A 16290-nucleotide genomic window follows, 5' to 3' on the forward strand; every position below is an offset into this window, starting at 1 on the left:
TTGTGTGCTTATGCTCTGCCTATCCTAGAGCTTTTTGGATGTAGATTGTTACAGCCCTTGTGGTCATTGCAAAGTTATTGCCCTTGTGGCTTTCTTTTATAACAGGCATGGGTGTATGTGTTTTTGCAAAGAGACTTTTGGCTTCTTTAAATGGCATGTAATTGAAAAACCCAATATTTTCTCTCTATCATATATATATATATATTCTTGCAGGCAGTGAAGACTAGAAAGAGAAAAACTCTTGCAGCATCTAATGCTAGTACCAAGAAATCAACCATGGAGCCTACTGAGAGCATGGAGCATCTTGAAGATAAACAAGAGGATGAACAAATGGTTGAAGACACAAATCTGGCTACTAGTAAAGAACTAGTTCATGTTGCAGCTACACAAGATGATTCAAAAGATAAGGATGATACACCTGACGAGCTGATTCCTCAAGCAATCTCTAAGGCAGATGGTTCTGACTTTTTGTCTAGGTTGGCTCTTAATCCTGGAATTCTAGCACCTAGGATTCCCCTTTGCAGGTGCAGGATAAATGAAAGGGTTAGAGAGCTTAGACGTGATTTGTCCAGATTAAAGTCAGTTTTGGAAAAAGAGGGCTATATGGCAATGAAGGGTAGCTTGATTCTGTCAACTAATTTGCCTGATGGGTCTACCTTGGATGTTGATGAAACAATAACAAGTACTTGGGATAGGCATTGGCAGGCTATCAATGCTGAGTTTGAGGAGGAGCTTGAATCTAAGGAAGAGTGGTCTATGTTGAGGGGGAAAATGTTTTTTGTATGGGAGGGTAATCACAGGACTGCAGCTTGGATGGAGTGTATCAATGAGAGTTTTGCAAATAACAAGGGAAAGCATATCAGAGTTCAAGCTGAGTTCATTGTACCAAATGAAAAAGATGAGCAGGTTCTTGTGGCTACTCTACAGAGAATTAACTTGTAAGATTCTCTCCCATATCTCTCTATATAATGAATGAATTTCTTTTCAATTTGTATTTTTGCACTAGGATTTGTTAGTATTGACTATTGTCAATCTTTATTTAGGATGCATGAAGAGGCCATTGTTATTACAAATCTGAAGGATTATCTCTATCACACAAGTACCCTTTGTGCATTGGATGAGACACCTCTCATGGAGAGTTTCACTGAAGCGGAAAAGAATCACATTGCCTCCGTGAGAGCAAGAGAGGCAAGCATGGGAAAAAGGGTGTGGTATCCCTTGACCCAGTCAATACTAGGCCGCATGGTTTTTGCGGTAGGTTTTCTTTTGAGAAAGTGGTTTCAATTCATTCTATGATTCTTTTTTTTTACTTTTTGTTGTTTTTTGGGTTTTTCATTTTTTATTGCAGGGAAAATGGGACACAGCATTTGAGGTAGCATGCAAGAAGATCAATCCAGGACTTTCCAAAGAGGATAGAGATGTGGAGGTGACAAAGGCAAAGAAGAATGTTATCAAGACTTACAATAGAAAAATGATAAGGGTTTGTTGATATTCACTTTCATGTATTTTTGGATACCTTTCTTTTGAGTTTTAAAGGAATGACTGGCTATTTAAGCTTTTGTGTAAAAGGATATTGCTTTTATGTCTTAGATGCTTTCGGTGGTTAATCCATCAAATGGCAAAGAATGGTTTGAGATATTGTGGAAGCTTCCCTTTGAAGAGCCCCAATATAAAATTAGTTTGGAGAAATTATATGCACTATCCTCAGCAGCATGTTCTCCAATTCTTAAATGCTCAATGCTAAAGCTTCTAGGACAAGATGACAATGTAAAGCAATCTTATGGGATGCCTCTTGGAGACCATCAATACATTTCATGGTTGGCCAAGGAGGTGTGGATGGACCAATTGCTAGAGGATGCAGCCAGATTGGTAAAACAGGTGGTGGATTCTAATATCGGCAAGGAGAAACTGACATTGCCTCAAGAGCCAAGTTTGGAAACATACTTCATGGACATTGTTGGGAGGTATCGAGCTGTATTGTTTTATTCATTTGAGAGAGAGATGAATGTGGCAACGCCAGCAGCAAAACATGTTGACTTAAAAAATGCTTCTAGACGTTTGGTCTACAGGTGAGAAATAAGATATCAAGTTTAGTGGTATTGCTATTTAGAAATATTGTAATATTATGCTTTTCTAAAAGTTTGTTTTTTTGCTTGGGTTTAGATATTTGCTGATGCTTATCTCTACGAAGAAAATGCCTTTCTTGCCTCATGTTTGTAAGGCATGGACAGTGGATTCTACATTCAGCATGTACTCATGTTCTATCTTTAGAGAAAACAACCAGACAGGTGGGGCTTTGATGATAACTGAGTGGGAGAGGAAGAAGTGCCCTTGGTGGCTGGACATGAAGAGGGGGGAATGTTTGGAAGAGGACAAAGAGATATACTTGCGGCATTTGAAGGGGGAGTGCATGTCTGACTCTGGTTCTTCAGGTTCTGTTAATGAGGAGGAGAAGAAAAGGATCGATGAAGAATTGCGAGCCTTGAAGGAAAAGGACCTACAGGAACAAATTCAAGCCTCAAATAAGGGGGGACGACCACCAAATAAGCCTGTGAATGAGAGTCAAGGTAAGTTTACTATATTGATGTAGGATTGCATATAATGTTACAAATGTGTACTCTTTAAATGGATGCATTTTTTGGTTTTCTGGATCATATAGTGCTTGATCATGCAGTTCCAAGAAGTGGTGCAAATCCATCGGGGTTTGTTTCATTGACTGCTTTTCGTGAGCAAGAGAGGCTTGGTGTGAGAAGTCAAGTGAATGTATGGACATATGACTATATTCAGTTGGGAAAAGAGTTGCTAGAGCATAATTTCAAGGAGGGCTTTGAAGTCATGAGACAATTTTTCATGAGTCACTCCCTACAACAAAAATTCAGAGGAGGCAAGCCATGTAGTTGGAGCATTGACTTCACTGTCATTGATTTGCCAACAGGTTTGTAAAGACCTGCCCCCTTTTCCAATGGAACCTCTCTCTTGGCACACCTCTTATTTGTAACATTTTTTGAAACTTGCTTTCTATTTTGGCTTGTTTTCTTGGATTGTCTTTTCTCAGGAACTCCAGTTGCAGGCTTTGATGATGGGATTCCTTATTGGAATCAAATTAGTGAGGATCATATAAAGAGTTCTTTGGTGGTGGCCAATGCTGTGATGGATGACTTGGGTTGGGTTTTGGTTATCACTAGTCCTACTCACCTTTCTCTTGTGGAGCGAGTTGCTACTAGGACACGCATGGTTGCCGGATTTCGTTGGGCTTTAAACTCTTCAGAGCCTTACAGCTATGAAACAAGACTAGGAGTGTCTACAAAGGTAATGCTACCATGTACATTTATATTGATGTTTATTAAGTAGCTTGCAAGTTGTTGAAAATAATACTCTCTCTCATTATTGTATTTACATGTAGATGACATTGCTGCATGTGGTGGCCTTCCATAAGGCTGGCCAAAAACCAGTTGTTAACCTTTTGAATGCTCAAAAGGTAAGTTATAAAGTGTAAGGTTTGTGCGGTTTGTGCTATTGTGTTGTGCATTCCTTGAATGGATAATTTAGTTGTGTTTGCTTCTTTTTCTTTTTTGTAGGTAGGACAAGCGTTGGACTTAGACTTCTCCAAAGAGGTCTTGGTCCATTGCTTGCCTTCATCTGCAAGGGCTAAGCGTGATGGTAAGAGTGGAGGTTGGAGGGGCCCACTTGAAAAGAGTGTCCCCCTGATGTTGTTCTTCATGGAGGCCTTATGTCCACATTTAGGCTCAGTGCTTGAGATGGGAGGTGGGACTGGCTCTGTTATGAGAGCTGCTATGCACAGTGCACGATTGTGCATGGTGATTGAGAGAGATGATGAGATATGTACCAGTCATTTGATGCCATTTGTAGATAATTACTATAAAGTCAGCACTGGAACTGCTGACTTGGGTGGTGGGTTTGGAGATTTGCTTGGGGATGATGAGGAGAGTTTGGCAATCACAGATGTTTCACTGGACTAGTGAGTATCTCTATGCTTTGAAAGCACCATGGAATTTTGAAATATTCAGATGATAAGGTTCAATGTTTGTTGACCATTTTGTAGTTGTTTGCCTTCTTATGCAGAGAGCATGGCAAGAGAGATGGAGGCAGACACTCGTTATGATCACACTACTCGGCAATCTAAGAAGAGACCAAAATGTTATTTTGTAGATGACATTGCTATTTCAGAATAACTGCAATAATAGGGTTTTTTTTCCCTTCCATGAATTACGTGTATTGCCTTAAGTTTTGGACATCTTTGCTACAAGTGATTTTAATATTATGTTTTAATTATGCTATTTTGGTCATTTTTGTGCGCACATATAAAAGTGAATTAAAAGACTCACACACATATATACACACACATATGCATGCACACTACACATACATACACACACATACATAGGTCTTATTGCTTGGTAGATCTTATGGTGACAATTAGGTGGATTGCCATGACTACATGTTCAATCTATCTTACAATCTCTCTCTCTCTCTCTCTCTCTCTCTCTCTCTCGTTTGTCACCACCTGTAGTTTCAAAGAGAACTACAGTTGGGTGTCGGTCTTCTTTTTCTCGCTCGAAAGAATCTTGCTCGTAATTTTTTGCTCATAGCATTGACGTACTCTACCTACCACATGGTAGAGCTAGATCAATGAATTCTAGCTCCGTTACATGATATAGTTACATTGATGCATTCTAGCTCCACCACATGATATAGTTACCAGATATAGTTACCAGATAGTAGAGCTAGTTCAATATATTCTAGCCCCACCCGCATGGTAGAGCTAGACCTCTAGGCATTCTAGGTCTACAATGTGGTTTATGGTACAGCTAGATTGATGCATTCTAACTCCACCACATTGTAGAGCTAGACCTTAAAGTTCTACGATGTGGTCTAGGTAGAATAGTACAGCTCTACCACGTGTGGTAGAGCTAGAGTTTGATCAAATTAAGTTGCCATTCATGATAGTAGATTGCAAATAATCTTTGGCCATCGAACGACACTCCATAATGAGTCTTGGAGAGATGAAGTATCCATTGTAGGAAAAGGTAGGACCACATCTTTCAAACATTCCTCCACTAGTCTGGATACATTTCCTTGCCCTATCTTTGTACCAAAATCCCCTTGAATTTATACATATACTTTAACCTATAATAAAAGCTATAATCAAACTTATAAGCTTACAGATATATTTATTAAATAAGCTATAATATAGTAGCATTAAAATAAGCTTTTATTAACTACAAGTTACTATAATAAGCTATATAGTTATAAATATTAATATAATTTAAGTCACTATAAGTTATATAGTTATAGTTGTAGGTTAATATATAGGTTAATGTATATAATTTAAGTCACTATAGGTTATTTATAAACTTTAAATTATATAGGTTTATATATAAATAGGTTTGATTTATATAGCTATAGAAAGTTTATAAATAAGATATATAAAGTATAATTATAAACTATAAATAGACTAAATTAAGTTACTATAGTGAACCTATTAAACCTATAAGCCAATTTATATATATCTTTAAGTCTATTTATATAATCAAACCTATAGTTACTATAGTTAATCTATTAAACCTATAAGCCTATTTATATATCTTTAAGTTACTATAGTTAACCTATTAAACCTATTATAAGCCTATTTATATATATCTTTAAGCCTATTTATATAAACAAACCTATAAGCCTATTAATTATAAACTTTTTGATTTAAGGTCTCGTATGCGCTCTCCTTGTTCAGGCTCTCCCCCCCCGAATTCGATAAATTATAACCCTATAACCCCATAAAGGTTTGGGCCTTTACATTGACACTTAAGGCTTTAGAAACTCTAATTACCCATTATGATAATATTATAACAACTTTAAAGTTTAAATTTTAAACTTTAAAGCACGCAACCTTATCCCCGTCTCTCTGTGGCGCAACGCAACCTTATCCGCGTCTCTCTGTGGCGCAGGTTCGTTGGGCGCTCTGGCAATGTACGGGGCTGATTTCTGGGGACCAGATCTGAGAGGGGAGAAGAGAGCGGACAGAATTCAGGAATACCTTATGTCTGCTGGTTGATTTTGTCATTTGTTGGTGCACTGGTAGCCAAGGTAAATGCTAAGCTTAGCCAAGCTTAGCTTATAGGCAGCAACAGTAGTGAGGTATGCACAGCAAGCGTGCAGCTGAGGAGGAGGTTGATCAGACCCGTGTAGTCAGCTTGGGTCTCTCGCTCTTGCAGCATTTAGGGTTCATTGCGTAACAATATAGCCATGCGCCTCCCCACAATTTGACAGCAGGTGGTTTTCATGTATGGTGGAGGGGGCTATTCTCATCGACGCCTTGATGCCTTCCAGGATGCTCTCTGGAGCTTTCATGTCGGAAATTCTTTGACGGATGTTCTTGCCTTGGCTGTAGGGCTTGGCTGTAGGGGTCGCTGTTACAGTGTTTGCCGGAGTTGCGTAGATTTCTACTGCTTCTTCTCTCTAATATCTCCTGCTTCTGCTCTCTACCAGCTTTTCACAACTGCCCGTATGAGTTTCAATACCTTCAGAATCTCCCCCGTATCAGTTTCAACATCACCATTCAATTTGCTAAGAAGTGCAACCCAAATCTGTATCAGGTTTTTTCTCTTCAACCATTCCTAGTTTTTTGAATTCTTGCATGCTTTTATTTTCTACTCTATGTCAATGTGTATGATCTGAATTTTAATTGACATGTTCAAAACTTTAAATCTAATCATAGATAATGATTTAATATGAGACAAAAATATGTGTACCTTGTTGTATCATTGAATTTGATAATAGATGCGGTGATGTCCAAGTGCTAGTTGGTCAATGACAAGATGGGAAAGGAGGTTTGTATTACATAAGCGACATGGACGTCAAGGAAAATTTGAAAAAGACCAAGACCATTTTAAATTTTTAAAGGGCGGGATAATTTGAGTTTAAAATTGGGCGGGATAATTTGAATTCTCTACCACATGCTAGAGCTGGAGAAATGCATTCTAGCTCTACCACATGGTAGAGCTGGAGTTGCAATGACTTAAACTAGTGTAAGATGACTTGAAATGACAAACCATCCATCTAGTATCGTACCTCTATCTTGACTTGAAGAGTCAAAAATCACCTACTCTTACCTACTAGGCCTTTCAAGGTTCTATCCTAGAGCATGCACAAAAGACCCCTCTCCACCTTCTTCATAGCGCATAGCTCTATGCATGAGAGCTCTTTCACTTTTTACATGAGATCTATCCATGGGAGCTCTTATAATAATGCAAGATATAGCTCTATGTATGAGAGCTCTTATAATAATTAATGCAAGATCTAACTCTATGCATGTGATCTCTATGTATGACAGCTATTAATGCAAGACTTAGCTCTATGCATGAGAGCTCTTTCACTCTATACATGAGATCTATCCATGGGAGCTCTTATAATAATGCAAGATATAGCTCTAGCATGAGATGTATGTAAGAGAGCTCTCATAATAATGCAAGATCTAACTCTATGCATGTGAGATCTATGTATGAGAGCTTTGAATGCAAGACCTAGCTCTATGCATGAGAGCTCTTTCACTTTATACATGAGATCTATCCATGGGAACTCTTATAATAATGCAAGATATTTCTCTATGCATGCGAGCTCTATGTATGAGACTCTGAGATCTTAATGTAAGACCTAGCTTTATGAATGAGGTCTCTAATGCAAGACCAACCTCTATGCATGGGAGCTCTATGTATGAGAGCTCTTAATGTAAGACCTAGCTCTTTGCATGAGAGCTCTAGTGCAAGACCAAGATCTCTATAGCTCTCGTGCATGATATGAGAGATCTATGCATATGAGAGCTATTAATGCATGAGAGCTCTTACAATGCAAGAGGGATCTCATGCATGAGACCTCTTAGAATACAAGAGAGCTCCATGCATAAGATCTCATGTATGACAACTCTATATGCATGAGAGCTCATCGATATGCATAAGAGCTCTCATGCATGAGATATATATGCATGACAGCTCTCTATGCATAGGAGCTCTCACAATGACTCGCACTTGATAATAGCTGATCTATATGCATGAGAGCTCTCTATGCATGAGATTTGCAATCTATATGCATGGGAGCTCTCACAATGAATCACACACAATGATAGCTCTATATTTATGAGATCTATATGCATGGATCTCTCATGGCTGAGATCCACACTTGAGAGCTTTATGTAAGATCTCTCACAATGCATGAAAACTCTCTATGCATGAGAGCTCTCACACCTTGCGTAGATATATCCTAGATCTATATGCATGAGAGCCCTCTATGCATAATCGATAACACATGCATCAGAGTAAATAAAAGTATGTAAATAATTCTCTATTGTGTTATTCTCTTGACCTCACGTCCTGACCATGCTTTGGTGTTAGGTCCTCACCACCTACCGAGTTGTGGTAAGCTCTAAACCCAATGCTCTCTTTTTTATGTTGCAACCCACAAGGGTGCTATGGGAGTTTTTTATAAGAGCATTAGAGATCTCATGGCTGCAAGAGATCTCTATGCATAAGATCTCTTATTTTCATTTATTTGCATTGAGTGTACAAGCTCTCGTGTGCTGCATGATATCTCTATATGCATGTGAGTTCTCTATCCATGAGAGCTCTCATTTATTAAGAGTTCTTTTGCATGAGAGATCATGAGTGTAAGCGTCTCATGCATGAGAGCTACATAGAGTGTAAGTGCTCTCATGCATGAGAGCTACATAGAGTTCACATGCATTGAGCTCATACATGTGAGAGATTGTTATGCCTAGAGTGATCACATGCATGAGCTCAATACATAAGATCTCTCACATGTAAGAGCTTAATGCATGGATCTCTCACATACACACTGCTCTCAATGCATAGAGCTCTCAAATGCATAGAACTCTCAGCGCATAGAGATCTCACATGCACATATCTCTCAATGCATAGAGCCCAATGTATGATAAGATACTGAAACATAGTTCATAATATGGTTTTAATTGAAATTTTGCTGTATAGAAAATGTGATATGGGAACGAGAAGGTGATACTAGTGGTCGGAAGGCAACACACCATGACAAAGTAACATTGATAATAACCCAAAAGAATCAACTCTCCAAGCCCTCATCTCAAGAAATATGGATCTAGCAGATGTATTTAGTACATGATGTAGAGGATTTAGTACATGATGTGGTCTAGGTTGGATACAGCTCTACCATGTGGTAGAGCTAGATCAAATGCAATTCTAGCTTCTTGGTTCTTGTCATGTGAAGTAGATCTCTTCTTGGAATAATTGATTTTGTTGATCTGCATGGTTCACAGCTACATCGATGCATTCTAGCTCCACCACATGGTGGAGCTAGATCGGATGCAATTGTAGCTCCTTGGTTTTTATCATGTGAAGTAGGTCTCTTCTTAGAGTAATTGGTTTTGTTGATCTGCATGGTACACAACTAGATCCGGGTTGCTTGCCACACATTTGTCCATGCATGATTTGAATTTCATGCCTCTTCGGCACCGTTTGGGCCATGGTTGGAAATTTCTGCCATTTGGCATGCTCGTGCATCTTTTTCGAGAACCCGGATTCAGAGTTAGAAGTTGAGGATCCGGGACCCCATCAGAGAACGGACCACACAGACTTGTGCTAGGGAAGTTGCTCTATGTCCACATCACTCCGTGCATGGATTTGGGCATCGCAAATCACTTCTCGACAAAGATAGTGCAAAATCGCCATGACAGGGTTTCGGATCCGAAATGAGTCCGAATCGCATCTGAACACAACAAGAAAGTTTCGGGTTGCTTGCCACACATTTGTCCATGCATGATTCGAATTTCAAACCTCTTCGGTGCCGTTTGGAAATTCTGCCATTTGGCACGCTCGTGCATCTTTTTTGAGAACCCAGATTCGGACAGTTAGAAGTTGAGGATCCGGGATCCCATCAGAGAACGGACCACACGGACTTATGCTAGGGAAGTTGCTCTATGTCTACATCACTCCGTGCATGGATTTGGGCATCGCAATCACTTCTCCCAGCGCATCAAAGTTGGGTCTCAGCGAAGATAGTGCAAAATCACCATAACAGAGTTTCGGATCTGAAATGAGTCCGAATCGTATCTGAACACAACAAGAAAGATCTGGGTTGCTTGCCACACATTTGTCCATGCATGATTCGAATTTCATGCCTCTTCGGTGCCGTTTGGGCCACGGTTGGAAATTTCCACCATTTGTCATGCTCGTGCATCCTTTTTGAGAACCCAGATTCGGACAGTTAGAAGTTGAGGATCCGGGACCCCATCAGAGAACGGACCACACGGACTTGTGCTAGGAAGTTTCTCTACGTCCACATCACTCCGTGCATGGATTTGGGCATCGCAAATCACCATAACAGAGTTTCGGATCCGAAATGAGTTTGAATCGCATCTGAACACAACAAGAAAGATCCAGCTTGCTTGCCACACATTTGTCCATGCATGATTCGAATTTCATGCCTCTTCAGTACTGTTTGGGTCACAGTTGTGGAAATTTTGACCATTTGGCACGCTTGTGCATCTTTTTCTTGAACTCGGATTCGAACAGTTAGAAGTTGAGGATCCGGGACCCCATCAGAGAACGGACCACACAGACTTGTGCTAGGGAAGTTGCTCTATGTCCATATCACTCGTTGGTGCACACATTTGGGCATCGCAATCACTTCTCCCAGCACGTCAAAGTTGGGTCAACACACTTGTTTATCTCCTTGGTTCTCGTCATGGTCTCTTCTTGGAGTAATTGGTTTTGTTGATTTGCATGGTACACAGCTAGATCAATGCATTCTAGCTCTACCACATGGTAGAGCTAGACCTCAAATGCAATTCTAGCTCCACCACATGGTAGAGCTAGACCTCAAAGCAGTCTAGCTCTACAATGTGGTCTAGGTTGGATACAGCTAGACCTCAAAGCGGTCTAGCTCTACCACGTGGTAGAGCTAGATCAAATGCAATTCTAGCTTCTTGGTTCTTGTCATGTGAAGTAGATCTCATCTTGGAGTAATTGATTTTGTTGATCTGCATGGTACACAGCTAGATCAATGCATTCTAGCTCCACCACATGGTAGAGCTAGATCGGATGCAATTGTAGCTCCTTGGTTCTCGTCATGTGAAGTAGGTCTCTTCTTAGAGTAATTGGTTTTGTTGATCTGCATGGTACACTGCTAGATCCAGGTTTCCTGCCACACATTTATCCATGCATGATTCGAATTTCATGCCTCTTCGGTGCCGTTTGGGTCACGGTTGGAAATTTTTGCCATTTAGCACGCTCGTGTATCTTTTTCGAGAACTCGGATTTGGACAGTTAGAAGTTGAGGATCCGGGACCCCATCAGAGAACGGACCACACAGACTTGTGCTAGGGAAGTTTCTCTATGTCCACATCACTCCGTACATGGATTTGGGCATCGCATCTAGTTCTCCTAGCATGTCAAAGTTGAGTCCTGGCGGCCAATGGGTCCCGGCCAAGATAGTGCAAAATCTCCATAACAGAGTTTCGGATCCGAAATGAGTCCGAATCACATCTGAACACAACAAGAAAGATCCGGGTTGCTTGCCACACATTTGTCCATGCATGATTAAAATTTTATGCCTCTTCAGCACCGTTTGGGCCCCTGTTGGAAATTTTGGCCATTTGGCACGCTCGTGCATCTTCTTCGAAAACCCGGATTCGGACAGTTAGAAGTTGAGGATCCGGGACCCCATCAGAGAATGGACCACAAGGACTTGTGCTAGGGAAGTTGCTCTATGTCCACATCACTCCATGCATGGATTTGTGCATCGCAATCACTTCTCCGAGCACGTCAAAGTTGGGTCCCGGCGAAGATAGTGCAAAATTACCATAACAGAGTTTTTGATCCGAAATGAGTCGGAATCGCATCTGAACACAACAAGAAAGATCCGGGTTGGTTGCCACACATTTTTTCATGCATGATTCGAATTTCATGCCTCTTCGGCATCGTTTGGGCCACGGTTGGAAATTTCCACCATTTGGCACGCTCGTGCATCTTTTTCGAGAACCCAGATTCGGATAGATAGAAATTGAGGATCTAGGACCCCATGCAAGAACGGACCACACGGACTTGTGCTAGGGAAGTTGCTCTATGTCCACATCACTCTGTGCATGGATTTGGGCATCGCAATGAGTTCTCCTAGCACGTCAAAGTTGGGTCCCGGCGAAGATAGTGCAAAATCGCCATAGTAGAGTTTCGGGTCCGAAATGAGTCCGAATCGCATCTTAACACAACAAGAAAGATCCGGGTTGCTTGCCACACATTTGTCCATGCATGATTCGATTTTCATGCCTCTTCAGCGCCGTTTGGGCCACGGTTGGAAATTTTCACCATTTGGCACGCTCGTGCATCTTTTTCGAGAACCCGGATGTAGACAGTTAGAAGTTAAGGATCCGGGACCCCATCAGAGAACGGACCTCACGGACTTGTGCTAGGGAATTTTCTCTATTCCATATCACTCCGTGCATGGATTTGGGCATCGCAATCAGTTCTCCGAGTGCGTCAAAGTTGGGTCCCGGCCAAGATAGTGCAAAATCGCCATAACAAAGTTTCGGGTCCGAAATGAGTCTGAATCGCATCTGAACACAACAAGAAAGATCAGGGTTGCTTGCCACACATTTTTTCATGTATGATTCGATTTTCATGCCTCTTCGGCGCTATTTGGACCACGGTTGGAAATTTTTGCCATTTGGCACGCTCGTGTATCTTTTTCGAGAACCCGGATTCGGACAGTTAGAAGTTGAGGATCCGGGACCCCATCAGAGAACGGACCACATGGACTTGTGATAGGGAAGTTTCTCTATGTCCACATCACTCCGTGCATGGATTTGGGCATGGTAATCACTTCTCCCAGCACGTCAAAGTTGGGTCCCAGTGCCATTCAACACAGTTGTTTATCTCCTTGGTTCTCGTCTTGGTCTCTTCTTGGAGTAATTGGTTTTGTTGATTTGCATGGTACACAGCTAGATCAATGCATTCTAGCTCTACCACATGGTAGAGCTAGACCTCAATTGCAATTCTAGCTCCACCACATGGTAGAGCTAGACCTCAAAGCAGTCTAGCTCTACAATGTGGTCTAGGTTGGATACAGCTTTACCAACGTGGTAGAGCTAGATCAAATGCAATTCTAGCTTCTTGGTTCTTGTCATGTGAAGTAGATCTCTTCTTGGAGTAATTGATTTTGTTGATCTGCATGGTACACAGCTAGATCGATGCATTCTAGCTCCACCACATGGTAGAGCTAGATCGGATGCAATTGTAGCTCCTTGGTTCTCGTCATGTGAAGTAGGTCTCTTCTTAGAGTAATTGGTTTTGTTGATCTGCATGGTACACAGCTATATCCGGGTTGCTTGCCACACATTTGTGTTGATCTGCATGGTACACAGCTAGATTCGAGTATTTGACGGCCTCTGTCGATAGCTCCAATGCTACCCACAAGCTTTCAAGCTGCAAGCAACCATGACTACATCCCAAAGCATGCCATCCGACAGCATCATGTTCAAACAAATCAGTGCTTTGTCACCCCGATTGTAATCAGCATACCCAGTAATAAGTTCAGTCCATGAGACGACACAATGAACTGGCAGTGTGTCAAACACTCTTGGTTTTGTTGCAAGCCATGCCCACTTGGGAAACATATCGAGCAAAACATTGTCCATGATAGGATCTTGTTATAGCCCCTCTTTGACAATTCTTGCATGCACTTTCTTGCCCCTAGCTAGGCTCCTATGTTACCACAAGTTGGCAGAGTGCAACAAATCGTGTCCGTGTTTAGATGCATTCTCTCACTTTGTACTTGTTTCAAGCAATTTAATGCTGCCTTGTTGAGCCCTTCAATCAACATATCTAAGGATTAGAGCATTCTGGGGAACTACATTCCATACTAATAGTTTATCACCCCCATCTTGTGTTGCTGCAAGGAAACATCTAAACACAACAAGAAAGTTCCAGGTTGCTTGCCACACATTTGTCCATGCATGATTCGATTTTCATGACTCTTCGGTGCCGTTTGGGCCACTGTTGGAAATTTCTGCCATTTATCACGCTCGCGCATCTTTTTCGAGAACCCGGATTCGGACAGTTAGAAGTTGAGGATCCAGGACCCCATCAGAGAATGGACCACACAAACTTGTGCTAGTCAAGTTGCTCTATGTCCACATCACTTTGTGCATGGATTTGGGCATCACAATCACTTCTCCCAACGCGTCAAAGTTGGGTCCCGGCGAAGATAGTGCAAAATCGACATAACAGAGTTTCGGATCCGAAATGAATCTGAATCGCATCTGAACACAACAACAAGAAAGATCCGGGTTGCTTGCCACACATTTGTCCATCATGCATGATTCGATTTTCATGCCTCTTTAGTGCCGTTTGTGCCACGGTTGGAAATTTCTGCCATTTGGCACGTTCGTGCATCTTTTTCGAGAACCCAAATTCGGACAGTTAGAAGTATAGGATCCGAGACCCCATCAGAGAATGGACCACACGGACTTGTGCTAGGGAAGTTTCTCTATGTCCACATCACTCCATAAATGGATTTGGGCATCACAACCACTTCTCCCGGTACGTCAAAGTTGGGTCTCAATAGTGCAAAATCGCCATAACAGAGTTTCAGATCCGAAATGAGTCCGAATCGCATCTAAACACAACAAGAAAGATTCTAGTTGCTTTCCACACATTTGTCCATGCATGATTTGATTTTCATGCCTCTTCGACGCCGTTTGGGCCACGGTTGGAAATTTTTCCCTCTTCGACGCCGTTTCCACACATTTGTCCATGCATGATTTGATTTTCATGCCTCTTCGATGCCGTTTGGGCCACGGTTGGAAATTTTTGCCATTTGGCACGCTCATGCATCTTTTTCGAGAACCCGGATTCGGCCAACTAGAAGTTGAGGATCTGGGACCCCATCAGAGAACGGACCACACAGACTTGTGCTAGGGAAGTTGCTCTATGTCCACATCACTCCGTGCACGGATTTGGGCATCGCAATCACTTCACCCAGCGCGTCAAAGTTGGGTCCCAGCACCATTCAACACACTTGTTTATCTCCTTGGTTCTCGTCATGGTACAGCTCTACCGCGTGGTAGATCAAATGTAATTCTAGCTCCTTGGTTCTCGTCATGGTCTCTTCTTGGAGTAATTGGTTTTGTTGATTTGCATGGTACACAGCTAGATCAATGCATTCTAGCTCTACCACATGGTAGAGCTAGACCTCAAATGCAATTCTAGCTCCACCACATGGTAGAGCTAGACCTCAAAGCAGTCTAGCTCTACGATCTGGTCTAGGTTGGATACAGCACTACCACGTGGTAGAGCTAGATGAAATGCAATTCTAGCCTCTTAGTTCTTGTCATGTGAAGTATATCTCTTCTTGGAGTAATTGATTTTGTTGATCTGCATGGTACACAGCCAGATCGATGCATTCTAGCTCCACCACATGGTAGAGCTAGATTGGATGCAATTGTAGCTCCTTGGTTCTCGTCATGTGATGTAGGTCTCTTCTTAGAGTAATTGGTTTTGTTGATCTGCATGGTACACAGCTAGATCCGGGTTGCTTGCCACACATTGTTTCATGCATGATTCGAATTTCATGCCTCTTCGGCGCCGTTTGGGCTACGGTTGGAAATTTTCGCCATTTGGCACGCTCGTTCATCTTTTTCGAGAACCCGAATTCGAACAATTAGAAGTTGAGGATCTGGGACCCCTTTAGAGAACGGACCACACGGACTTGTGCTACAGAAGTTGCTCTATGTCCACATCACTCCATGCATGGATTTGGGCATCGCAATCACTTCTCCCAGCGCTTCAAAGTTGGGTCCCAACGAAGATAGTGCAAAATCGCCATAACAAAGTTTCAGATCCGAAATGAGTTCGAATCGCATCTGAACACAACAAGAAAGATCCGGGTTGCTTGCCACACATTTGTCCATGCATGATTCTATTTTCACGCCTCTTCGGCGCCGTTTGGGCCACGGTTGGAAATTTTTGCCATTTCTCACACTCGTGCATCTTTTTCTAGAACCCGGATTTGGACAGTTAGAAGTTGAGGATCCAGGACCCCATCAGAGAATGGACCACACGGACTTGTGCTAGGGAAGTTTCTCTATGTCCACATCACTCCGTGCATGGATTTGGGCATCGCAACCACTTCTCCCAGCGCGTCAAAGTTGGGTCCCGACGACGAAGATAGTGCAAAATCCACATAACAGAGTTTCGAATCCGAAATGAGTCTGAATCGCATCTGAACACAACAAGA

The 16290-nt window shown here is 41.8% G+C and overlaps 1 protein-coding gene across 1 annotated transcript; it reads left to right on the forward strand.

Moving 5' to 3' along the window:
* The first annotated feature begins 276 nt into the window (after positions 1-276).
* Positions 277-6454, forward strand: LOC147603662 (uncharacterized). The gene is made up of 13 exons (XM_086796299.1): positions 277-938; positions 1044-1254; positions 1349-1480; positions 1591-2069; positions 2164-2567; positions 2675-2935; positions 3056-3309; positions 3404-3478; positions 3579-3979; positions 4064-4135; positions 5898-5963; positions 6012-6102; positions 6407-6454. Exons 1-13 carry the CDS (start codon positions 277-279, stop codon positions 6452-6454), a joined length of 3156 nt encoding a protein of 1051 aa, XP_086652425.1.
* Positions 6455-16290: the final 9836 nt, after the last annotated feature.

This window comes from Cibotium barometz, chromosome 63, assembly GCF_041138505.1.
Source record: "Cibotium barometz isolate CiBa-2024 chromosome 63, ASM4113850v1, whole genome shotgun sequence".
In the NCBI taxonomy this organism is placed as follows: Eukaryota; Viridiplantae; Streptophyta; class Polypodiopsida; order Cyatheales; family Cibotiaceae; genus Cibotium; species Cibotium barometz.